Raw genomic sequence first — 26,071 nt, 5'->3', positions numbered from 1 at the left:
AAACAGACAGGAACGGACACTTGGATGACAAAGCCTGCAGCTGTCTTGATGGTAAGCAGCCAGAGGGGACAATTATGCAGTGGCTCAAAGAGAGCACACGTTAAGAAATTGAGAACCAAACTGAGGTCCGACTGAGGCATAATGAATGGTGAAGGGAGAAACATATGTGCAAGTACCTTACGAAATCTATTTACAATAGAGGACTTAAAGAGAGAGGGTAGGTCAGGCAGCCGCAGGAAGGCAGACAGAGGAGAAAGATACCCTTGAGAGTACCTACAGCAGAGCCCTGCTGGGCAAGTGTAAGAATGGAAAGAAGAATATCAAAAAGAGAGGCGGAAAGAGGGTCGATAGAAATGTCTGTACAACAATTTACACATTTTTGCCATTGGCGGGCGTATATGGTCTTGGTGGAGGGACATTTGGCTGCCAGAATAACATTACAGACTTCAGGAGAAACATCGAAGGCTGCCAACTTTTGCCGCTCCATCTCCACACAATTAAGGTGGAGAGTTGACAGGTTCAGGTGGAGGACCCTCCCCTGGTGTTGCGACAGAAGATCTTCCCAAAAGGGAAGCCTGATCAGAAGACTGATGCTCATGCTGATAATCTCAGGATACCAGACTCTCTGTGCCCGGTCTGGAGTCACAAGGATGACTAGGGCCTGGTCGTTCCTGATCTTCTTGAGAACTCCGGACAGGAGTAATATGGGCAGAAAGGCATACAGGAGGCCTGTGTTCCACTCAAGAAGAAAAGGGTCTACGAGCGACAGCTGCCTAGGAAACTCAAAAATTTAAAACTGCTGACATTGTGCGTTCTCTTCAGAGACAAAAAATCTAAGGCTCTCCCCACTGCCGAAAGAGACCTTGCACCACTCCGGATGAGGATTCACTCTGATCTGATAGGCACTGTGACGGAAGCAGGCTCTTTATATAGAGAACTAAAAAGAAGTGGACTGTGCAGAGTCCAGTGAATCCCCAAAGGCTTGCAGAAGGAGAAATAGATAGGTCTTGTGCTCTTTTTCTGGTAGTGTGGGCGAGCAGTTAGGCTCATCAAGTAGTCGTGTTAAGCATTTGTTGTACTCACAGAGGCAATAAACGAGACACACAGTCAAAGAATAAATCCAAGACCAATTTAGAAAAATAACAGTTGCTTATATATATGCTTTGAACCAAAGAACTTCGTTATAAGGTACGCAGTTTTTATATTAAAAATACTGCTGTTTCGAAAATCGACAGTGCAATTTTCAGAGTCTTCAATGTTAACCTATAGGAAGAAAACAAGGGTGCAGTTTTACAGGTAAGTACACAACTTACAATCCCAGTCTTCAGGGTTTTAGACTAGCACCGGGCAAGGTTCAGGTTGGTATCAAGAGTGCACCCACAGCAACAAGGGGGCGGCCGGGTGCAGAGGTCAGAGTTGAGTGCCCAATGGTAATCATTGGGGGTGAATAAAGACGCGCTTCTCCCAGCTAAGTACAAGCATTGTCAGCAGTTGGTGTCCTGGGGTTGAGGAGAGCAATTGGGGTGTGGGGGGGGGGTGCAAGGCAGCACCAAACTTACACTCTCAGCGGCTTGTGGGGGCCGGGTGCAGAGTGCCAACACAGTATCAGGCGCCCAATGCTATCCAAAGAAGAAAGGGGGTATCCGCTGAAGCAATGCTTACAGTTGAGTAAAGTGAGGTCAGAGTTTGATGATCTGGAGTTGAGGAAAGTACAAGGGGGGGGCACAAGGCAGCACCAAACTCACACTCTCAGCGGCACGTGGGGGCCGGGTGCAGATTGCCAACATAGTGTTCGGGCACCCAATGTTATTCAATAGAGGAGATCACTTTCAAAAACAGGTGGCAGCCTCCGGCCAGGAGGCCGGGGGAGGTCAAGCCACAGCAGCCCAGGTAAGAAGAGATGGCAGGCGTCGTAGGGACACAGAAAGTCCAGCTCCCCAAGGTTCAGGGACTCCGGGTGCAGGGGTGTATTTTGGCATTGGAAACAGCTTACTGGGCAGGTCGCAGTCAGGGGGCGCCCCCAGATTTAGGCTGCTGGCATTGCTGTGGCGTCCTGCAGGGGTCAGCCCATGGTGGACTCTTGGTCAGAAGCGCTGGGGAACCTTCAATGGACTGGTGAGCCACTTGGACTTGGGCCAGGGGCGTCGGGTGCAGAGGTGGTTCCGGGCGGCGGTTTTGTGGTTCCTCAGGCAGACCTCTTCTTCTTTAGGGATGGCTTCTTCTGGACAGGTCCGCTGTCCATGGGAGGTCTTGGTCTTTATCAAAGGCATACAAAAACAAAGAGGGAGAAGGAGGTTGTGGGGCTGGGCCGCATATTCCATCTGCCATTAGTCACTAGCAGGATGGAGGAAGACAAGAGGCCCAGCAGCCTCAGAGTCATTGTCTCCAAAATCCAGGATAGAGACTGAAACATCAGTATCATATCCTGAATATCCTGGACTCACTGCGCAGGAGGATAAGCCTGAAACTGCTCTATGTTCAGAACAGCCTCAATGAAAGTGAGCATCTGAGAGGGAGTCAGATGTGACCTTGGCTGGTTGATAGTGAACCCCAGCGAATGCAGGAAGTTCACCATAGTCTGGAGATGGCAGCCTGGGGCAAGCCCCCTTCAACAGCCAGTCATCGAGATAGTGGAAGACTGGCACCCGTGATCTCCGTAGATGTGCTGCGACCACCGCCATCACCTTGGAGAACACCTGAGGGGCACTGCTAAGGCCAAAGGGGAGCAAAGTGAACTGAAAGTGCTCGTGGCCTACCATGATCCGCAGGTAACGTCTGTGGGCAGGCAGGACGGGAATATGGAAATACGTGTCCTAAAAAGTCCAACGCTACCATCCAGTCTCCTGGGTCCAGGGGAGAAAAGACCTCAGCCAGAGTGAGCATTTTGAACTCTACTTCTTGAGGAAGAGTTTGAGGGACCAAAGGTCTGGAGTGGAGGCCTTTGTCCTTTTTCAGTACCAGGAAGTAGAAGGAATAGCAACCAAGTCCTACTTCTGGAACAGGAGTCCTCTCTATTGCTCACTTGGATAAGAGAGCCGTAATTTCCTCTTGGAAAACTGGCAAGTGATCCTCTGCCATTTGTTCATAGGACAGTGCCGTGGAAGTAGGGATAGTCTTGAAGGGGAGAGATTATCTCCTTAAGACTATCTGCAAAACCCACCTGTCTGACATGATGGACTGCCAGCGGGGCAGATGATGGTGGATCCTGCCTCTGACTTGTTCCTGGTGGGAGAGAGTCAGAGTAGGATGATTTGGAGGCAGCTGCAGGGGTGAGGTGGTTCAGATCGCCAGACCCCTGGCTTCCTGATCCATCAGGTTGGTGGATAGCACATCCATGGCCACGCAGAGGTTGGGCAGCATGCACAGCACAGTGGCTGGACAGGAACAGGTGTGGCTGGGAGCCCCTTCGTAGCCACGAAAGGGGCAAAAAGCAGACTGAGGTGGAGGGCTGCCATGAGGCCAAGGACCTGGCCATAGCACAAGAATCCTTGAAGATTTTGAGCGCCGAGTCTGCTTTCTCTCCTAAGAGACGGTTGCCATCAAAGGGCATTTCCATAAGGTTGACTTGGCCATTCCGCGAAAAGTCAGACATCCTCAACCAGGCGTGGCACCTCAGGGCCACAGTCGATGCAACCGCTCTGGCAGCAAGTCGGTTGGGTCCGGTCCACATTTGATTGTGAACTTTACTGCGTCTCTCCTGTCATCAACTGCTTGGGAGAGTACAGCCCAGGCCTCCTCCACGACCTGTGACGCAACCATATTCCACAGCGTGTGGGAATAACAGCCCAAAAGGCATGTAGTGTTCACAGACTGCAATGGCAGGTGGGTAGAAGAAAACATCTTCTTCCCAAGTGTGTACAGCCTCTTGGATTCCCTACCCAGGAGTGTGGAAGGAAACATGTCACGTAAGGAGGAGGCTTGGATAACCAAGCTCTCAGGGTTGCGTGAGGAAACTTGGGTCACTTGGGGCAGGGTGTTGGTGGCAGGCAATTGTCCTGTTCACAGGAATCCCTGTGCTGAGTTTGGACCAGGTTCCCAGCAGGACATCCGAAAGAGCTTCACTGAAGAGAAGCAAGGGTTCGGATGATGAAGCTCCAGGTTGAAGCACCTGTCAGAAGGTTACTCCTGAATGCCACCGAAGGCAGCTCTAGGTCCGAAACCTCCACTGCCCTTTGCACCACCATAGAATATGAAGCTCCCTCCTCTGTAGTCATAGTAGGGGGAGAAAGCATGCCAGTATCTGGGGAGGTGTCCAGTCAACTGGCTTCACCCAAGTCCAATACGCCAGTCCAAGGGGTCTTAGAGCTGTTATTCTAAAAGGTCCAGCAAACCCTCCCAATTCTCTCTGTGCCGCAGGCCGTAGGAAAAAGGCTCAGGATTTGACACAGGAGGTAAGGCTACTGTCGGCACTAGAGTGCGCATCGTAAGATGTCCATCTTGCTCTGTGTCTGAGTCGGCAATAAGACTATGGATAGCGCCCCCTACGTGCACAGGCGGCGCCAGGAGCACTGGTGTCGGAACCAGCATAGGGAACATCGAATTGGTATGAACAGCGCTGATCCAGATCAAGGAATGGAGCCCCCTCAGAGTTGAGGCGAAGCTGCTGGCGCGGAGCCCACAGGGCCCCCCTTCCGATTTCACAGGGATCAAAGGTGCTCCAGCGGTGTTGGACTGCCCAAAAATGAGCCGCATGGCTTCATAAAACTCTTAATTGGGTAGGGGTCATTCTGGCTCAAGGAAACTCGAGGAGGCACGGAGTTGTTCCAAATGTGTGGCTCCACAGATGGAGGCCTAAAGCGATGACACTCCCTCGTCTCGTCAGCCAACGGTCGAGATGACGTCAAAGAATGCTTGGTCTTCTTCAACTTCTTCTTGTACCTCGAATTACGTGATCAGCCGAGGACTTTGGTTGGGACGAGGAGGAGGGGGACACCATGACCAATCCCAAGACCTTCCTTTTGACCGAGACTTGCACAGAGTCGAGAGCCGGGCCACCACCAGCTTTAGGGACTGCTCCCTTAAAGCCTTCAGATACATGGCCCAACACTTGGAGCACGACTTTGGATTGTGGTCGCAGTCCAGGCACCAAAGGCACATAAGGTGCAGATCCGTCACTGACATTGCCCCATGACAGAACCCAGAGAACTTGAATCCGGTCTTCCTGGAAAACATCCCTCGATGCATCAGGAGTGAAAAAATAAAAAAAGGCTTTGGCAAAATTTGAAAAAAGACCAGTCAAAACGTGACTGAGGGGTAGCTCTCTTCAGATCAGCGCTGGCTGGCGCGGAAAGAAAAGAACTGACGTGTAAGAAGCCAGAGCCCCGGGGTGGCACCTACATAGGACCTGTGACGCCATATCCTGCGAGGACAATGCCGACGACGAATGCTAAACCCATCGATGCCAACGCATGGTGCACAGTGGTACTGCTCAAGAAAAATCTCCAGATACACACTGATACCTGGGTGAAATTCTAAGGTAAGGAAGTTGCAACTAGATGTTTCTATCAGATCAACAAGTAACTTACCTTCGATGATTCCTCATTTTTAGAATATCTCCAGGTGCCACACTGGATCCAGAAACCTTTCACAATAGGTCGTCCGAGCTCTGCCAGGTGGCACCTTGAGAATCTGCAGAGAATCTGTTCCTCCCTAGAAGTAATAAAGCCGAGTAGCATAGAGGCACCACCCCTGGGCCGTGAAGTCAGTTTCTTACTTGGCTCTGTTCAGGACCCAAACGCAGCACACAAAACCAATCAGAGGTATCACTGTGAATATATCTAATGTGGGACCTTTTTTGATGGAAAGAGAGACCATCTCACAGAATTGTGATGTGGGAGAGTTATGAGGAGTAACTTAGAGTATCCACCAGAAAAAGCGTTTCCAAAAATAGTAAGCTGTCCTGATAGATACTTATAACAGCAGATTCCTCCTCTTTAGAAGCAACACGTAACCAATACATCCCAAAGTGGACGGTTTGTGGAATGAGCTCAGACCAAAAAGACCCGTAGGCTCAAACAGGCCAAATCTCCTTAAAGTTGGACCTGGCTATCAACGAAGTAGTACCGTGTGAAAGTTGCACTAATGGCCACACCGCGACCTGAAAGTTATCAACAACAGGCACACTCGACTGCCAAGGCAATAGTAAAAGCCATGGCCCTTGGGGAATAAGCCTTCACACCTTCTGGAGGCTGCTTTTGGGCCAATGCGCAGCAGGTTTTTCGTATAGAGTACTATCCACTTTGGCAACTTCGTTTTCTGCATTACCTCACCTAACTTTGCCCCAGAGAACTAACTAAAATGCTGATCATTTTCCTGACGGTATTTGATGCAATCAATTTAAGACTCAAAGTTGTTTGAGAGCCAGCCGATGGAGTCTCTCTTCCTCTTTCAAGGGGTGAGATGGAGCTACCAACATGGATGATGGATTACCCAACATGAAAAGGAGTCAACTTTTGGCAAAAAGGTTACGCTGGTCTTCAACATCAGTTTATTTGGAAAAAAAGAAGAGAGGAAAAGAGGCCAATAATCCATAGGTGTCACGTTTAATCAATATACATGAGGCCGTATTTACAGGGAGTGCAGAATTATTAGGCAAGTTGTATTTTTGAGGATTAATTTTATTATTGAACAACAACCATGTTCTCAATGAACCCAAAAAACTCATTAATATCAAAACTGAATATTTTTGGAAGTAGTTTTTAGTTTGTTTTTAGTTTTAGCTATGTTAGGGGGATATCTGTGTGTGCAGGTGACTATTACTGTGCATAATTATTAGGCAACTTAACAAAAAAATATATATACCCATTTCAATTATTTATTATTACCAGTGAAACCAATATAACATCTCAACATTCACAAATATACATTTCTGACATTCAAAAACAAAACAAAAACAAATCAGTGACCAATATAGCCACCTTTCTTTGCAAGGACACTCAAAAGCCTGCCATCCATGGATTCTGTCAGTGTTTTGATCTGTTCACCATCAACATTGCGTGCAGCAGCAACCACAGCCTCCCAGACACTGTTCAGAGAGGTGTACTGTTTTCCCTCCTTGTAAATCTCACATTTGATGATGGACCACAGGTTCTCAATGGGGTTCAGATCAGGTGAACAAGGAGGCCATGTCATTAGATTTCCTTCTTTTATACCCTTTCTTGCCAGCCACGCTGTGGAGTACTTGGACGCGTGTGATGGAGCATTGTCCTGCATGAAAATCATGTTTTTCTTGAAGGATGCAGACTTCTTTCTGTACCACTGCTTGAAGAAGGTGTCTTCCAGGAACTGGCAGTAGGACTGGGAGTTGAGCTTGACTCCATCCTCAACCCGAAAAGGCCCCACAAGCTCATCTTTGATGATACCAGCCCAAACCAGTACTCCACCTCCACCTTGCTGGCGTCTGAGTCGGACTGGAGCTCTCTGCCCTTTACCAATCCAGCCACGGGCCCATCCATCTGGCCCATCAAGACTCACTCTCATTTCATCAGTCCATAAAACCTTAGAAAAATCAGTCTTGAGATATTTCTTGGCCCAGTCTTGACGTTTCAGCTTGTGTGTCTTGTTCAGTGGTGGTCGTCTTTCAGCCTTTCTTACCTTGGCCATGTCTCTGAGTATTGCACACCTTGTGCTTTTGGGCACTCCAGTGATGTTGCAGCTCTGAAATATGGCCAAACTGGTGGCAAGTGGCATCGTGGCAGCTGCACGCTTGACTTTTCTCAGTTCATGGGCAGTTATTTTGCGCCTTGGTTTTTCCACACGCTTCTTGCGACCCTGTTGACTATTTTGAATGAAACGCTTGATTGTTCGATGATCACGCTTCAGAAGCTTTGCAATTTTAAGAGTGCTGCATCCCTCTGCAAGATATCTCACTATTTTTGACTTTTCTGAGCCTGTCAAGTCCTTCTTTTGACCCATTTTGCCAAAGGAAAGGAAGTTGCCTAATAATTATGCACACCTGATATAGGGTGTTGATGTCATTAGACCACACCCCTTCTCATTACAGAGATGCACATCACCTAATATGCTTAATTGGTAGTAGGCTTTCGAGCCTATACAGCTTGGAGTAAGACAACATGCATAAAGAGGATGATGTGGTCAAAATACTCATTTGCCTAATAATTCTGCACTCCCTGTATTTTGTTCAGGAGAGCAATCACAGAGGCTTGCTTCCTTATCTGCTTTTAAAATGTGTCTGCATTATAACTCCAAATATAACTTACAATCAAGGAATCTCTGACTTAATGTGCAGTGAAATAATGTCAACTGGCCTCTCTGCAATGCATGTCCCATACAATTGAGCACCACTATTCTGAAAAATAGTAGCTTCAATTTTATTTTACCAGGTTATGACATGGTGTAGGAAAGTGCCCTCTTTCTTGGCATGGTTACCCCCATTTTCTGCCTGTTGTCAGTGTGTTTGACTGTGTTCACTTGGATCCTGCTAACCAGGACCCAAGTGACTATGCTCTCTCCTCCACATTTGGATGCTACTAACCTTTTCTTCCCACAATTGGCATACTAGTGCCCCCATGTAAGTCCCTAGTATATGGTACCTAGGTACACAGGGCATTCAGATTCCAGGGGATCCATATGGGCTGCAGCAGTTATTCTGCCACCCACAGGGAGCCCATACAAAGGATTATGCCGGCCTGCCATTGCAGTCTGCGTGAACCAGCGTGCACGCACCCAGTTTCACTACATGTCACTGCACCAGGTCACTGTAAGTCACCCCTATGGTAGGCCCTCTCAGCCCAGAGGGCAGGGTGAAGCTACCTGTGTGTGAGGCCCCCCTGCACTAGCAGAGGTGAACCCACGAACTCCAGCTCCATTTTACTGGACTTCGCGAGTGTGGGGACATTTTTTTGGGCTATATAGGGTTCTCCTCTGCAGTGGGTCCTCTTATTCGACTTGCAAGACTCCAGCAGGTCTCCTATGCAACCTCAGCTTCGGCGTCTGGCCTCAGGAACCTTTAAGCTGCAGACCCACGAGGAAGACTCTTCTGCAACATTGTATCCGGAACTCCTGCCAGCTTTGCAACATTTCCCCGGCTGTGCATCTTAAGAAGACTGCAACTCTTCAGCCTGCACGAGAAGAAGGAATCTCCCTTGGGGTGAAGGCATCACTCCCCTGTAACTACAGGTACCTGGCTGCATCGACGACTGGCTGCGTGGATCTCCCCTCATCCTGAGTGACGTGGGTCCTGCATCACAGGTGTTGGTCCAGAAAGTCGCCCTTGGTCCTCTTTAACAACTGTCGCACTTTGGTGGTGGTAAGTCCTTTCCACTCCACGCAAGACAGTACCCCAGTGCATCGTGCCCTTTGCAGCTGCCAAGGCTTGTTGCTTCACCTCCAAGGGGAACTTCAGGCGGCATATAGCTCAGCCCCCAGCATTCCCTCCTGCAACTTCTGGACCTATGCGTGGTCCTCCGGCGATGTGGGAGCAACTTCTGTGGTGCTGCATGGGCTGCTTCAGCAACTTCTGTGTCCCTGTCCTGTGGGACACCTGTGGGTGCTGTCTCTGCTCCTGTGGGCCTTCTGCGATGCATAGTGTCCCCTGTGTCTCCCCCTCCTGGGTAGAGTCCCCCTGGTCTTTGCTGGTCCCCTGCAGCACCCCTTTTCCTCCAACCGCGAGTTGGCCTTTGCCAAGGCTTGTTGGTGGAAATCCTTCATCGACACCCATCTGCAATCCAGCTTCCAGCGTGGGACACCTTTTGCACACACCTGAAACTCTTCTCCAGCTTCTGTGCTGACCTGTCTTACTTGTTTGCCAACCAACTCTAAATGGTACCTCTGGGTGGATAGTATCTCCTACTCCACCTGGACTCCACAGACACTTCTGGACTTGGTCCCCTCTTTCCACAGGTCCCCATCTTCGGTTTTCCACAGCTGGTTCCTTGCAGGCTGTTCTGGGTGTTTTCATTTTCTTCTTTTCATCCTTAGGGGTGGTTTTGGGGAAATTCAGTGTTTTACCCCTCTACAGGATTTACTTACCTAGATGGGGGCCGTGTTCGCATTCCACTATCTTACTATATGGTTTGGGCTTCCCCTTGGGCTAATATTGCATATTGCTATTTTACACAGTTTTCAAACCTTTTTATGCCTCTTACTGTTTATTAGTGTATATATATATATATATATATATATATATATATATATATATATATATATATATATATATATAGTGTATTTACTTACCTCCTATGGGAGGGTTGCCTCTCTAGTATTTTCTGATACTGTGTTCCAAAAATAAAGTACCTTTATTTTTGTACAACCAAGTGTTCTCTTTCTTGTGTGTAAGTACTGTGTATCTGTAGTGGTATTGCATGAGCTTTGCATGTCTCCTAGAAAGGCCTTGGCTGCTCATCCACAGCTCCCTCTAGAGAGCCTGGCTTCTAGACACTGCCTACGTTTCACTGAGAGGAGATACCTGGAGCTGGTATAAGATGTAAGTACCATAGGTACACACCACACACCAGGCCAGCTTCCTACACATGGTGAATCACAAGTAAGCACTATTAGAAAAATGGTAATATTTGTATTACTAAGGCGAAAAGATCCCCTGCTACAAACGGGAGAGTATTCAATGTGTGTGAATGTATCAAATTACAGTGAAAAGTGGAGACAGGAAATAGGGTGGAATGGAAGGGGCGAGAAAGAGCCTGGGGGGAAGGGCCAGTGAGAGAGGCAATAGGGGGTAAAACAAGTTAAAATACAGCACATAAAAACATTGGAGGCACTAACAGGTAACTGGAAATCAGAAATTAAAGAACACATTTAGTTGGAATGCGCACCTGAAGCAAAGGTAGAAAGTGACAGGGATACAAGGGAATCAACAGGAAAAGAAGAGAGCAGTGAAATGACCTTCCTGTAGAATCAACTAATGGAAGCACCAATGAGGGTGTCCAAATCTGGTGCAAGAACCTAGAAGACTGAGGGGGAATGTTTGGAGGTACAAGAAAAAGGGGAGCGCTGAATTAGAGTGGGATGGAAGGCATTACAAAACGCTAGGATTTAAATGTTGGGCACCTGAGATGGTAGGAGTAAAACAGAAGCTCACTAGGGCACACGGAACACAGGAGGTATGTAAGAGGGACACAAAGGCGCAAAGGTGTAGAAAATGGGCTCCACCACCTTATGCAGAATGGGAAAGGTATCATCTGTGCATTAAAAGGGATGAAAAAAGGGAATGTTCAAAGGGAACAAGAGAAGCTAAGCATGGAAAAGGGTCACAAGAAGGGGGTCTCACCTGTAAGTTACAGGCAGACTGCTGTTCCTCTTCAGGCGCAGGTTCAGTTGGGTACATAGTCGAAACAGCATCTTGTCTACACTCTGTGCTCCTGGGCTGCCATGCGAGAAATGGAAGAAGATATCTGACATTGAGGAAGAGTCCGCCTGGTTCTTTTTGTTCTTCACAGTGTTCAGTTTATTCACCAGGGCCGCCTGTAGCCAAAGGAAGCACAGAAACAAACATTAACATGAGGTACATTGTGCAGAGAAAGGTGAAAGCAAAGTATCATCTGAAGAGCTAGTCGGAACATTTCTCATCCAGATATCTAGTATTTAGAAGTCCTTAGCGCGAACCTGTCAAATTCAGACTAGCTCACAAGTTTCTCTATCATTAAAAGTCACTTTTTAGGAATGGACGGTATCATGTCCTACCATAAAGACCGTCTTTCCCTCGCTGGGACCAGCGCTGATGGCCAGCACTCTGCCTCCTGCTGGGGCTCCATGCTGGGACTTCTCGATCATGCTGGAGGCGCTGGCGAGCAACTTGCTCCGGGCGCAGAACTGGCGATGGTTATAATCAAGGTAGGCCTCCTGCGCCACCTTCTCTTCATCCTCTGGCACCTCATCCTCCACCTAGCAAATGTGAAGCAGAACATCAGGGTAAAGGGTGGAAAACAGGTATGCATCTGACTCCCTTAAATGGTGTACTGCTTCTGCACTCGGTGCTGTATGCTAGTGCAAATGTTTGAAAGAAATGCACCACATGTTACTGGAAATGCTCAAATGTAAGTGAAAATGTAACTGCACTGGCCAAGCCACCTTCAGCTATTTAAAGTTCCAAATTAAGCAAGAAACAATCAAAGTTGTGTACATGGTTGAGACTATCACAGGGTAAAATTCACAGAAAAACATGTTATTTCATTACTAACGTGTGTATAGCAGGATATGCCTTACATGCATCAACGTTACATTCGTCATAAAGTGTCCTGAGGACAGAAACTTCACTAGAGCTCAAGTAACCCATATTAAAAACTAGCAAAACGAGCAGTACAACATATTAAAAGAACATATTCCTTGATAAAGCTCACCACTCAAAAACGAAACAGTAGTTGACTAACTGTAATTCTTGTACTCAACACAATGCAGTTAGGATGAACTTGTGAAGGCATAATCCCACACATAATACATTTTTATCTGAAATTTCTTAGGTATTTCACTTTTTTATGAGCAAAAAATGCTGCTCTGATTACTTCATAAAAATACTACTTCTGGACTTTTTCGGAAGTTTTGGGCTTCCACTGAAAGAATATTTGAAATGCACCAGTTGATGACTTACATACATTTTCTAGTAGTTCCCATCCCAACCTCTTTGTCACCCTTTGGCCTACTTATAGTAACACAACAACATTATCGCTGTGATAAAGAATAGCCTCCATGTTTTCTGTTATCAAACGCCTCCAGGCAGACACAGGAGACCTGCACAAAACAACACCATCCGCCAACAAACATGAGAGGCATGTTCATCTTTCACCAGACTGGAGATGGAAGATCGCACAGAGAACAGCATGTTGTACACATTTACAAATACAACTTAAATATATGTGACCCCTCTGCTTCCTCAGAACAATAGCAGTCCCCTGACACTTTCACAAGATGCCAACCTTTTTATAAAAAAAGATTCAGTCAGCTATAAAGGGAGAGAGATACCACTTGCATTTTAAGATCTCCAAACTTTCCATTTCCTATTGATGCACATACACAAAGGTTTATTACATTCATGAAAAGCTTTGAAAGACTAACCACCTGTGCTCTGAACAAAATATGTACAAACCTGGTGGAGATCGTATTACTTTAATATTGAGCTTTCCAGGAATTTAGTAGCTGCGTATTACATGTTCCTTGACTTTAGTACAAGCATGTAAGTTTTCAATCATTTTTAACACCCTGTAATGCACATTGGGCCAGGTGTACAAAGCATTTTTCTGGTTGCAAACAGCCCTATTCGCAGAATTGGGCTGTTTGCGACCAGAATTTTTCTTTTTAATGTACAAAATCCAAAATATGATTTGTTAACTTGTTACCAAATCACATTTTGCATGAGCGATTCGTAATGTGTTAAAGGCTTGTTTAGGGCGTCCATTCTAAATACTGAATAAGTATAGTATGTATTACGGTTTTGCAACCGAATTTCGGTCCCAAAGAGTAATACTTTACCACCAGTTTAAAACTGGTGGTAACCCACTCGTAAAGAATGTTAAAATAATATTTTTTAAGAGCAGGCAGTCATTTAAGGAAAACATGTTGCATTTAAAAAAAAAAAGATTGTTTTATTGAAAGGCAATTACAGACAGGTTGGTCTGCTGACCTCAGCAGGCCACCACCTCTGTGATGGCAGCGATTCCCAATAGGTCGCAAATTGAGACCTACCTCATTAATATGCATGAGGTAGGTCTATTTGCGACCCACTAGTATTTTCTAATCAAACTCAAAAGCGTTTCATACATTAGAAATACCGATTTCGTAAATGTGTGTTTGGAGAGAATCGCAATTAAGAAATATGTGTGCCTAATGTTAGTACATCTGGTCCCTTGTGCTTTATTACGCAAGTGTAAAGCTTTCCAGGGCTTAATAAAATCTCAACAGCTCTTAGTAACTTGGGGCACGTGCCCAAGCAATTGGCTGCCTTCCTGTTAAACGTTCTAGTGCATTATTAACCAGGTTATGTGTTTCTATGTTTTTGTTATTAGGTTAAAATGTTGTCTACAGCAAAGCAGTATACTAGGTGCAATGCTTTTACCTTCTTTATTTTGCCTATGGAAAGCTTTCTATTGTTCTTTTGCCTGGATGTAAAGATGTATTATACTTTATTAAACACATTACAATGTGTGACTATTTACATGCATGACCTTTTTTAGGGTCGAGAGCGCAAAGGCTCTGTCCCTGGTGTAATCTGTCTGTGGGCTTTTAACCAAGCCCATGTCACGTCCATCAGTTTGGTTGGTTCGTGGGCTTGCCTTCTAAAATGTGCTTGGCTTCATCAGTGAAAAGTGCCTTTTTCTGGTGTTTAGCCCTCCTCCAGCGCACAAGCCAACTACTGAAAACATACAAGGGGCAATGTTTTCTGTATGGTTTTTGGGCTACTTTCTTGTTATTTCATACGCAGCACGATCTCACTGGGCAGTAATCAAGCGCTTTTCATGACTACCAGTTTAATTCTATTGTTTATCCTAGCGCTCCTTCGTAAATTCAAGGTTTTAAACTGCACAATCATTTTTTTACATTTATTTGTAATTTTCCCTCATCCCTATCCTCCCCCCGCCTCCCCTTGTTTTTCTTGTTGTTAATGTGGATGTTTGGTTTGAGAGGTAATAAAACAATATAAATATTGAAAACCTTTTTTTACGTAAACTGAAATGGAAACTCGAAACACACCGTAATTATAGTAAATGCTTGCAAAAAAAGGGAAAGTAGTAGAAGATGGTAAATGTTGAAGTGAAACGAGCCCCATGCCTCGAGAGACGCCTTCGTTCAGACCATACGCATGTTCCATTTGGAAACAAGCTATTGTATTGTGGCATGGTAGTCCATTAACTTCAGTGCTCTCTGCGGAGTTCTTTATGTAATGTGCTGGTAACTGGATTTCTAGGGCTGACTCAGACTTCATCCTTCCGAAGTTAATAAGCTAGTATCAGCGACTTCAATGAAGCTGTCACAGGGTATGTAGTGCTCCGTGAAAAGGCTAAATGCTGGCACTAATCAAGGTGTGAAAACATGCCATTATTTTCAAAACAGCAATGAAAGAAATATCTATGCCAATGCTCGGGCACTTCTGACTTATCTTGTTTTTTTTATCTGATGGGTGGGATTCTGTGCGCTTATGCAAAGTGTTTCTGTGAAGTATATTTTACAAACTTGGATTTGCTTTTTAGGCTTGAGAATTCTTTGAAAAAGGCAAAAATGTTGAAGTAGTTCAAATATGTATTATTTTCTTAGATGCTGTCTTACATAAAGTCAATGTGGACGGGTGTCCTAGTTATCAATTTTCTGTCTGGAAGAAAAAACATGTATTGAGATAGGAACAATATTTTGAAAAGGATGATCAGGAAGAAAAAAAACACCATTTAAAAAACAGCCCTTTTGGGACTCTTGTTAGTACAATGGATATTGTATTAATTGGGTTCTTTAGTCCTTAATTTTGTTTTCAGTTCTGCCCACATACAACACTCATGCGTCCAGTGCCCAAAGCACGTGCATTTTGATTTTACTTTTTTTTTACTCATTTACACTTCCATCAAAGAATGTCAGTTGCAGAGGAGGACGGCGGAGGGGGATTGTTGCAGACGGATGGGCAACTCACTTATTGGCACATTTCTTTGTTTACATCTAATAACCAGGATATGTTTCTGTTTGAAAGTAGCCCGCAGCTGTAGAGCCAAGAGACGTCCGGCTGCAGAATTTGGGTTAGAGTCACTCCAATCTCGTACCGGTATTTATTGTTTGCTGCCAGTCTTTTACAGGTATGTAACATCCGTTGTCTGTCTCATGCAAGTATGTAAAATTCCATGTTTCAGACCTACAGCTGTGTGTCACATTAGTTTAGCTCATACAGCAGCGTAACATGGTAACAGCGCTGTACTTCTAGTGCCATCTCACACAGGCACGTACACTAACAGCCATGCCTGACCATGTAACCCACTCTATCAGTCATGTTCACTGAGTATGCAACAGTTCCTCAAGTGGAGTATTAGTATATAACACCAATTGCCTTGTCATTCAAGCGAGCTCCCCTCTTGCTTGTCTCATGCAAGTACATAACACCACGCATTATAACATACTAGTATGGCATCACTCCTGTTTTTCTCATTCTGGTATGTAACACTGCTGTCATTCTTTTACCAGTACACACCAACCTCGGCGAATTTCCTTTAGGAAGCCCGCTTGCCATGCCAGTCTTACATAGATATGCAACATTTTTGGCCGGTCTAAAACAGTGATGCAGCAACCCTGCTAGCCTTTTGGTGGTACTGAATACTTCTTCAGACGGTAAATATATATATATAACATTGTCTGTTATTTTTAGGTCGAGCATAGCAGTGCGTAAGTGCTGCTTTTCCGACGTGTTGTTATCTAGTTGAGCTTTTAACCACGCCCATCACTGTCGCTCTTCTATGGGCTTGCCCTTCAAAAATCCTTTGTGATCACTGGTAAATGCTTTACGTTTGTCCCTCCTTGGAGTAGTTTGGTTACTGCCTTGGACATCGACCCTGTTACATGGCTAATTGCACTTTTGCTGATAAGTTTGACTGCAAGCGAACTTCTTTTTGCTTTTGTGCGTATCCTTCACGGTCATGGCGTGCTGCTATGAATCGGCTCAATTACGGGAAACTGTTTTACTTTTAATTTTGAATTTATGTAGCAAGGAAAGTCCAGTGAGGAATTTACAATACTAATAGCTCTAACTCGAGCAAATGCGAGACCCACTGCATTGTAAATGCTTGGTTGCATATGTTATGCTGTATAGTGCTCTGATAATTGCATAAAAACCTCTCCTGTTTTTGAAGCTTTCAGGTGCTTTATTGTCTGAAATGAAACAACATGAAAAAAGGCTTATAAAGAACTTGAATTCCAAGCAGTGTCTTAAAGCTAAAAAGGAACCTACAGAAAACAATGCCTTTCAAAGATTCCTAACCACTCAAAGGGTAAAGAGACATTTTGATTGCTTTCCTAAATTTGAGGTGGCATGCGAGCATGTTGATTCCTATAGGCGTTGAGTTCTATAATTTAGATGTAAGAAAGATTTACCTCACCAGCGATTCAGCTTGATTTTAAGTACCACAAAATCTTTGCCTTTGTGTAAATAGTCCCAAGACTTTATTATGTACATGTGTAGTTTGCTATTTCATTGTTAACTATTTTGAAAGCTGTCCAGTACTCTGCTGCCCATGTGTTCAGATTTCCAAGACTTTATCATCTAGATATAAGAGTCCATTATTTTTTATTGACAAAGAGTTTTTTGGGAATTTATTACTAACGGCTGCTGTTACCGGAGTTTTTTTTAAGCTGTTGGTAGTGCTTCACAGGGATTTATTGCATGTGTGTTACAATTTCTATGATATTATCTTTTATGAACATTTTAAAAGGCTTAATTACAGGGTTATTTCCCAGAGCTTTATTACCTCTAGTATCTTTTCGTCCATGAATGCTTTTCTAGTGTTTATTGCCGTCAGGGACATCTTTCCCATGCTATATTACACATAAATAAAGGTGCCCAGAAACTTTGTTATCTGTGATTGGAACTATAAAGAGCCAGCTATCTGTGGGTACATATCTACACTAGTGGCCATTCGCAGGGCGCAGAAGGGGCGGGGTGCAGAGGGTGGGTGTGGGGTGTGTGGCTAGGAATAAAATTAAATTATTATAGAACAAAATAACACTTACCTCTTCGCCGTTGCGCCACTCCGCTCTGCTCCTCCTTCTTCTTGCTGCAGGCACAGGCTCCCACAGCCTGCCCTGCGGCCAATCCTGATGCTGCTCAGAGCAGCGTCAGGATTGGCTGGGAGTGCCCAGCCAGGGTGCTCCCAGTTAGACTGGGAGCCTGTGCAGGCTGTGCAGGCTCGCTCCAGTCTGGCAACTGTGTTTCTGGGCTGGAGAGCGCCCTGTGCGCATGTGTGTTTGGCCAGTAAAAGACGGCCGGCCAAAAATACATGCGCACTCCCCCTCAGTGCACGTCACCCCCGTGGTCCCGTCCCTTTCAAAGAAAACGATAATAAACATAGTTTATTATTGTTTTCTTTGAAAGGTTTTGCAGCTGCAGCTGCTGACGGGGTGGGCGACGCTCCTCCGCCCTAATGGAGGAGCCGCCCGTGCTCTACACAATTTCTACCCATGTTTTGATTTCTCTCTCAACTGTATTTATGTTTTCATAACTAGCATTTTAAGCTTTACGGCATGAAAAAAGCTGCTTGAAAATAGTTCTGAGTACACAGCTTTACATTTCCTTAAGATGCTCAAGGTTTTAATACCACAAGTAAAGAGTTTGATGGCGTAATTGTCTGTAGGTAAAGTCATGTAGTCCCTCACGGTTTATGGGCCTTTTTTATGTTTCTTTACTGGCATTTGAATGGAGTAACAAAGTGAATTACAAGAGTATAATAGATGCATTTCCCCGTACCAGGTTTGTATCAGCTTCATAGACAGGTAGCAAAGCATCACTAGTTACGGATAGTATGTTTCAAGGATAACTCTGATGAACACAGAAGTAAAAATGAATGTGGTTATAGCATCACTTCAAAGTGTATATTTAATATACAGAACAATAACAAACTGAAACAATATCCCCCAATACCCCTCCCCTCCCTTCCCTTTCCATTGAGCTTCCAGGCTTCCTATTACATATTTTTATAGAATAAATGGTCCTATGTGCATCTTCTATCATCAAGCATGTTGCCAGGTTCCAGAACACCCGATAGCCTTATCAGTAAGAGTGTGTTGTGCGTCAGTCTTGGCCAGATATAGTTGCTCTGTCCACCAGGGGAGTGTGTTCTGGGCCAACCCCGTCCTTCTCAGCTCTGGGAGAGGTTGCTCCAGAGGGCTCAGATAAGGCCTGTGTAATTGTTCCCCAGGCTAGCAGGGCACATGCTGCCTTTCTGTCTCTACATGTTCTCTTCATATGAGCCTATTCTGCCCTGACCTACTCAGATCTTTTTTCCAGTTAAAATCGTCGGGGCTAAGCCAGTGTATTGCAAGGTGTTGTTTTGTCACTGTATGCCCCAGCAATGCGTACTGTCAGCTCAAAGTTATCTTAGGATTCTCAGGGATCAGACCTAGTAGACATTGGGTGATCTGCCTTGGTATGTCCTACCCTGTGGTGTGCCGTATGCGAGAAAGCACAGCCTCCCAAAATGGAACCACCCGTGTGCAGTGCCAAAGCAAGTGTATAAAATCTGCCTCATCAGGGCCACAGTGGGGGCAGCAGAGGTCCCTATCTGGGTAAATGGTGTGTAAACCTTTAGGGGATAGATATACCATATGCACAATGTTATATTATTGTATTTTTTTTTTTAAGCGCAAACAGGTCGATGGCTTACGGACCCTAGTATATATTTTGCACCAGTCTTTTGTGGTGATATGCTCGTCGCATAGACGTTGGTATGTCTCTTCCAGTCGCAGTTGCATTGTCCGTCTATTTGCCCGTAAAGTTCTGTACTGATGCATTGTTAGCCGTCGCCCGCCTGCCACGTGTAATAGCGTTGTCAGTGTTTGCGAGGATTCAGACATGTCAGGGAACGTGGACTATAGCTGTCGAGCAGTGACAACTACTTTTGCATACTGGAGGAACTGTCCATGCCTCAGTCCAAATGTAGTGATCGCCTCATGTATAGTAAAAAAAACATCCCTCGCCCCCGGATAGAGATCTGACACCGTTAGACAGCCTCCCTCTTGCCACTTATCGACTGTCATATGGGTTGTAATTTGGGCAAATGCTGCAGTATCCAGACATCTAGATCAGGGGCATATGGGACAGGCCTAGTCACCTTTCGGACTGTCTTGGTCCATATTTTGCCCATAAGTCGTATCAAGAATGGAAAGGCATCTGGATATTGCGTCCCCACATCAACAATCTATCCAACTGGACTCCATTGTGTGTGCCCTCAAATAGTGATCTCTCTCAGTTATGCTCTCTGTCAAGCCAATGAACTGCATGTTGCAGCTGGGGCGCAAGGTAATACAGTTCTAGATCAGGAACTTCCATTCTCATTTTCCCTTATTCTCTTTTTAATATGTTGAGACCTATTTGGCAACTTCCGCAAGCCCAGAGAAATTCCACCATTAGGGAGTTCAATTTTTGAAACACCCTTTGAGGTATTTCGTACATTACTCTGCAGAGGGCGTGCAGACAGTGAGGCAGGGTCACCATTTTGATTATCCCTATCTTCCCCATAAGGGACAGTCTGTTAGAGTCCAGAACTTGATTGAAAGACGCAGGTTTGTTATTAATGTGCCCAAGTTCAGGTCAAACGTCAACTGTTCCGTATGTGCGACATATATTCCAAGGTATTTAACCTTGTCTGTTGCCCACAGCAGGTCTACGATGGGGAGCCGTTGGGCCGGTATGCCCTGCTAGCGACCCATTGGGAATAGCATGGATTTTGTACTATTAAGTCGCAGACCTGAACATTCCCAGAATTCTTGCATGACATTAAGCAGCAGCAGAACTGATACATCAGGTTGATGGAGATAGATCATTGCGTCACCTGTGTATAACGATATTACATGTGCAGTGTTGCCTATCTGTACACGGCATTCATGCAGGGCCAAAGGGGTTCCATTGGAATAGCAAACATCAGCAGACACAGGGGACATCCCTGTCAGGTGCCCCGCTGTAGTTCAATAGCGTCCGAAACATAGCGACCTCTTTGCACCTGTATCCTCAAGGATCTATTGAGCAGTTTACCCATACTATATATTTTTGCCTTAATCCCAGTCTAGCCAGCACCTGCCAAACATACTCCAGGGCACAGAGTAGAGTGCCTGTTGTATAGCTAGAAAGGCCAGCTCACAGGGGTCTTCTTGTAGCTCTGGTGCATTGTGGAAATGAGCAATGTGACGCACATCGCGTATTGTATTTCTCTTCGGGCTAAAACCCGACTGGTCAGTATGAATGAGGCGCGGGAGGTACGGGAGTAGCCTTTGCACCAAAACGTGGCTGAGGATTTTTTGATCGACATTCAACATGGAGAGGAGTCTGTAAGTGATCATCTCCGAGTGGTATCTACCCGGCTTAGGTATCATAACAATTAGGGCTTCCTTTGTAGAATCCGGAAGGGATTCGCTCTGCAGGGCCTCATTATAGACTGGTAGTAGTTTATCAGCTAGGTTGTCTATAAAAAGCTGACAAAATTCAGAGGGAAAGATGTGATTGCCCCGTACTTTGGCAGTTTTCAGGGCTGTCATTGCATCAAGGAGTTCCTGCCTGTCTAATAACCCCCAGTCCGCAGAGGTCAGGTGCTCGTTAATGCATATGGGGCCTCGGTATTTACTTGTTGCAGGCGGGAAGCAAATGCAGTGTTGATGGCCTGTGGTATGTACACCACAACACACTTTTGGTTTTGTATTACCGGATGGGATGCGGCACAGACTCAGATCAATTCAGGCGGGTCTGTAAGCGTCCTGCTCTGTCACCTTCTATATATCAGTGCTGGTCCCACAGCTCACAAACTTTGTGTTGTGTTCTATCCCAGGTGCTCAAACAGTCCGGGTTAGTCGGTAATGCCCTTTCAAGTGCCTGTAATTCTATTTCTTTCTGGGTAAAGTCTTCCTCCAGTGTTCGGAATATGCCGACTGTAGCGGTCAAACACACCCTGTGGATCTCCATTTTCACAGAGTCCCAATGTGTTGTCCTACTCCGTGTACTGCGCCAATTATTGATAAAATATTGTGTTCGGGAGTGCGTCAGTGTGCTCAAAAGCTTGGTTGGTTAGTGAGTCAGCATTAAGATGCCTTCGAGGTATTTTTGGTCTCTGACGCTCCAAGGAGTATGTTAGCAGCATTGGTGAATGGTCTGATAAATATCGACCCAAATACTGCATGTTGACCATCCAGTACACTGCATTAGTGTGTACAAGGAAATAATCTGGGCAGCTGTGCATTGCTGCCGTCGGCATGTAGCACGAGTATGTAAATGCATGTGGGTGTCTGCCTGCCAGGTATCCACAAGAGATATGGTCATAAGGGAATGTTTAAGGGCTGTGGTCATTTGGGGTTTAGTGTTGTGTCGGGGGGCAACCTGTCTAGCTGGTCATCCAGCACACAATTAAAATCACCAGCCATTATTGAGCAGCATCTAGTACCTTGCCAATGAAGGCACCACCATCTGTATTTGGCACATATGTATTAATTAGACAGATCTCAGGAGTGTTTAATGTGCCCTTCGAGTATCACACACCTCCCCTCTGCATCCACAGTGGTTTGAGTGTGTTTAAAAGGGATCCCGGGTGCCACCCAGATAAGTGCCCCACGGGCATAACTGTTAAGGATGTAGCACAGATTGAGCCAATCTCCTTCTTAGGTAGTTAAAGCAGTCCCCCCCCCCATATGTGTGTCTTGTAGGCATGCCACAGCTATCCCATAGCGGTGTAGGTTAGCATGCACCCCTATTTCGTTTCACTGGGTTATTTAATCCCCGGACATTCCAGGACAACAGTTTTTACTGGGCACCGACGCAATGGAAAGGCAATCATATGTGCAATGGCCAAAAAGGTACTGAGAACACCATAGAATATGCAACGTTTTACAGAAGTTACATCTCCTGGAAGCTTTCTTGTCCCAAAGGAGAATAGAAATATTAACAAATATTAACAGTAACAAAATCCCTGAAACAATTAAAGAAACTGTAGGCCCTTTAACCTATCTGCCACCCAGAGACAATTCCTGCTTTTCCCTCCTGGAACACCCATAGGTCAAGAGATAGCAGAGTCTGCCCCTTTCTCCCACCCTACCCCCTTAAACACCAACTAAAATGGTAACAAACACGACAATTAGTGTAACTTCAACCAAGGGCACTAGCACGGATGCAGACAAGCCCCTACCAAGGGAGGGATCAATAATCAACTTTGGGCCAGCCCCCAGACCACCTGCCACAGAGCACTTTTATAGCCCAATGCAAAAGTGTATGTATAACAAAAATAACTTACTTGCCTCATCTTGAGTTAGGCAAAGTCATCAACAGTGTGGTCTCCACACCACCCCCAGAAAACCACCTCATGAGTTGTGGCATAGAAAAAAACATATTATAGTTAAAAATGGGGGGCCTCTCAGTCTATTACAGGTCCACTATCCTGGATGTCTTGTACCAGACATAGGGATGTTCAGTCTCAGCCTGCAGTTTGCAAATTGGGCATACTAGGATGCGGTCCAGCTTCGGGGTCGGCCTCAGACCCATCTGGTTGGCGGAAGCGCTGTGCTGTTGGTTAGACTGGTGTGCCCCTCGTTGACACTGCTCCTTCCATGCCACTGAGTGCCCGTCACAGCCCAGGCCCAGGGATTTCATCCAGCCTATAATCTCCTGAGGTGTTTCATAACAAGGTGCTTTGCCCTCATATTGTATACAAAGCTTTGCTTGGGAAGAGGGGGCTGGATTGAATATTGTGTTCACGGACCAGTCGCTTGACCTCTAGGAAAGTTTTTCAGAGATTCTGTATTTTCTTTGCGTAGTCATGGGATATTTATATAGGTTTGTCCCCATATCATGGGTGGGCCGTGTGCACGGACATGCCGAAGAATAGCATCCCTGTTTTAAAGAAGTGTGCAATCAGCACTCGGGTGGAGGGGGAGTGCCCCAGGAAACAGGCTATGGCATCAACACTCTATGTGCCCGCTCAATAGAGAAAAATTACAAAAGCCTTTTAGGTTGAAGCACAGTGGTGATCCAATCACCCAGGAAGAAATCAGCAGCAGGGCTTTCCTCTTTCGGGAAAGCTTAAGAAGTGCATATTCTTCCTACGGGATCACCCCTCGGCATCCTCAAGAAGATGTTCCATTTGTGTCACACTGGAGTTCAAGGACTCAACCATGTCCTGTAGGTCTTCGACAGTGAGCTGTAGCATAGTGCTCTCTTCCTCAGTAGTAGTGACCTGATCTGCACCTTATGCAGATCCAGTCGCAGATGGTTTATATCCATAGCCATCGAGTCCATCTTAGCTGCCAGGGCTATGCGTTAAATCTGCATGGCGGCTAGGATTTCAGCGGTGTCCTAGGTAGTGTCTCCTCAGTTCTGCTCCATCTGACTGTCTCGCCCGACTCCAGGGGATGGGACAAGGGGCCGTGTATTAGACAATTTTATTTGCTTGACCCCCTTTTGGGGCCTTATCGTTCACCATTTTTTTGACCATAGCAGTGAATTGTTTGCTACACAAACTAGGTGAGCGTGCTGCCGAAATACATGGGTTGTGGGCCTGGCAGGGACCAGCCAAGGGCAGAAGACACTCCTTGCACAAGTGAGCAGGGCAGGCGGTATCTCTCACAAGTCCATCAGTTTTAAAAAGCCGGCAACTGAGTATTTCTCCTGCATAGGTAAGGGATGCAGAACAACAAAGGGAGTAGGATCACGGTGCTGCACGGAAGGCTTTAATCAACATAGTTATATGGGTAAGGGGAGCCTGTAATGTCCTCACTGTCATGAAGATGGTCTCGGGCACTCGGCTGTCTCCTCATCCAGGCCCACCTCTTCAAGCCAGGATCCATAGTGAGGATATGGTGTGTAAGCCCAGGGGCGCTCTCCAACCCAGCGTGGGTTCTCAGCTGGGGTTCACTCCTCCAAGAATGACAATAGGAGCAATAGGTCGGCAGGTTTGTGTGGAGGATTCTATATGCAGTTATTTGTATTGTTGGGGTGGGGGAACCCTGGATCAGAGAGGCCTAGCCGCAGCCCGCGCTGTCTCATGAGCCTGAGAGGGGTCAGATGGGCACAAAATAAGCAGGATTTGGCAGTATAATTAGTTGCTGAGCGGGATCAGCTCTCGGGTGCATCTAGTCGGCCATCTTGCTTGGCCATGCCCCGAATGAGTTTAAGGAGCCTTATTACTTCAAAGCTAGAATTTTCACAATGCTGTTGGAGACAGACTAGAGATTTTATTTTGATCATTGTGCCAATATTTCCACTGTATTATACCATGAGGGTGCTGAGCTTGCTAGGAAGTTATTGTTAATGGATCAAGTTTTTCACAACTGTATCTGTGTAGTTTTAGAATATATTGTTTCCTTTGTGTACATTTTAAAGGGCTTTATTACCAACAAGTAAAGCTGTCAGATGCTATTTTACAAGCGTGTGTAATGACTCAAACAATCTATTCCTTTACTAATATGTTGTAATGGTTTCCCGAGGTTTATTATTTATATCTTAAAATCTTGATGGCTTATTTAGGTCATCTTCTCCGGGCCTTTACCACCTATGGATAAAGTGTTTTAAAATTGTATTACCAACACAACCTTGAGTAAAGTAAGAGAGGACAGATTTCTCCAACTATTTGTGACTCAAGAAGTGATGTGGCAAAGAGGAAGAAAGGAGGCAAAAATGTTATCCTCAATGCTTCGAGATATGACACGGAGGTACGTCTAGATCTCAATAGTTTGGGTGAAACAATGGTCATAGATTGTCTTACCATGATATAGGTCTTCTTTATGAACTCCCAAATGTCTTGCAGCACCTGTGACCCAAACTCTTCCAGCTCCTTAACGTAAGGTTTTCCATCAGTCACACCTCCCCACTCACATGAGTAGCTGAAAGATACAATAATTTAAAAGCGTGAGTGTGAAATACAACAGTCAGATAATTTTTCCCATATGCCTTGGGACCCCAATAAAACATTTAAACCCTGATCTTTAGTGATATGCGTGATGTGATTTAGCATAGAAAGACCGCGATAGTGGTAGACTTTTCATCCTGGAGTGAACTAGCATCTCCATTGAGTAAGCTCAAAGTAAAATCATAATCTTGGAACACTCGTATCGGAACACATAGGGAAATTAATATTTCATGAGTCCTCTGATCACATACATTAGTCAGACCCCGGACACAAGCAACATTTGCTGTTTTCTGATCATTGTTTGTTAATGCCATAACTGTGAAAGGTTTTCTCCCTTTGCTGTGGGTAACTGTGTCTGAGGGTACAGACTTTTTATTTCTGCCTACTCTGTCTGAAATCATATTTAGAGCTTCACAGAAGTTCTTTGTCAAAATGTCTATGAAGAAAAATACTTATTGTTGTAAACAAAACAGAAGCCTCCGTGTAAATGAACGTAATTACATGTTGATTGCACAGCTGTGTCCTGGTTCAGCTTCCCATTA

General features: G+C 45.4%; 1 protein-coding gene across 3 annotated transcripts in view; it reads right to left on the bottom strand.

Moving 5' to 3' along the window:
- The window catches only part of TEP1 (telomerase associated protein 1), a 1,055,001-nt gene that overhangs the window by 494,750 nt on the left and 534,180 nt on the right, over positions 1-26,071 (bottom strand). For all 3 annotated transcript variants that reach the window (XM_069244315.1, XM_069244314.1, XM_069244316.1), the window contains 3 exons: positions 25,386-25,503; positions 11,659-11,859; positions 11,246-11,439 (listed from right to left, as the gene is read on the bottom strand). In XM_069244315.1, coding sequence (XP_069100416.1) covers positions 11,246-11,439; positions 11,659-11,859; positions 25,386-25,503 — 513 coding nt within the window. The remainder of the gene's footprint in view (positions 1-11,245; positions 11,440-11,658; positions 11,860-25,385; positions 25,504-26,071) is intronic.

This window comes from Pleurodeles waltl, chromosome 7 (assembly GCF_031143425.1).
Source record: "Pleurodeles waltl isolate 20211129_DDA chromosome 7, aPleWal1.hap1.20221129, whole genome shotgun sequence".
NCBI lineage: Eukaryota > Metazoa > Chordata > Amphibia > Caudata > Salamandridae > Pleurodeles > Pleurodeles waltl.
This window is presented reverse-complemented; position numbering and strand designations above follow the sequence as displayed.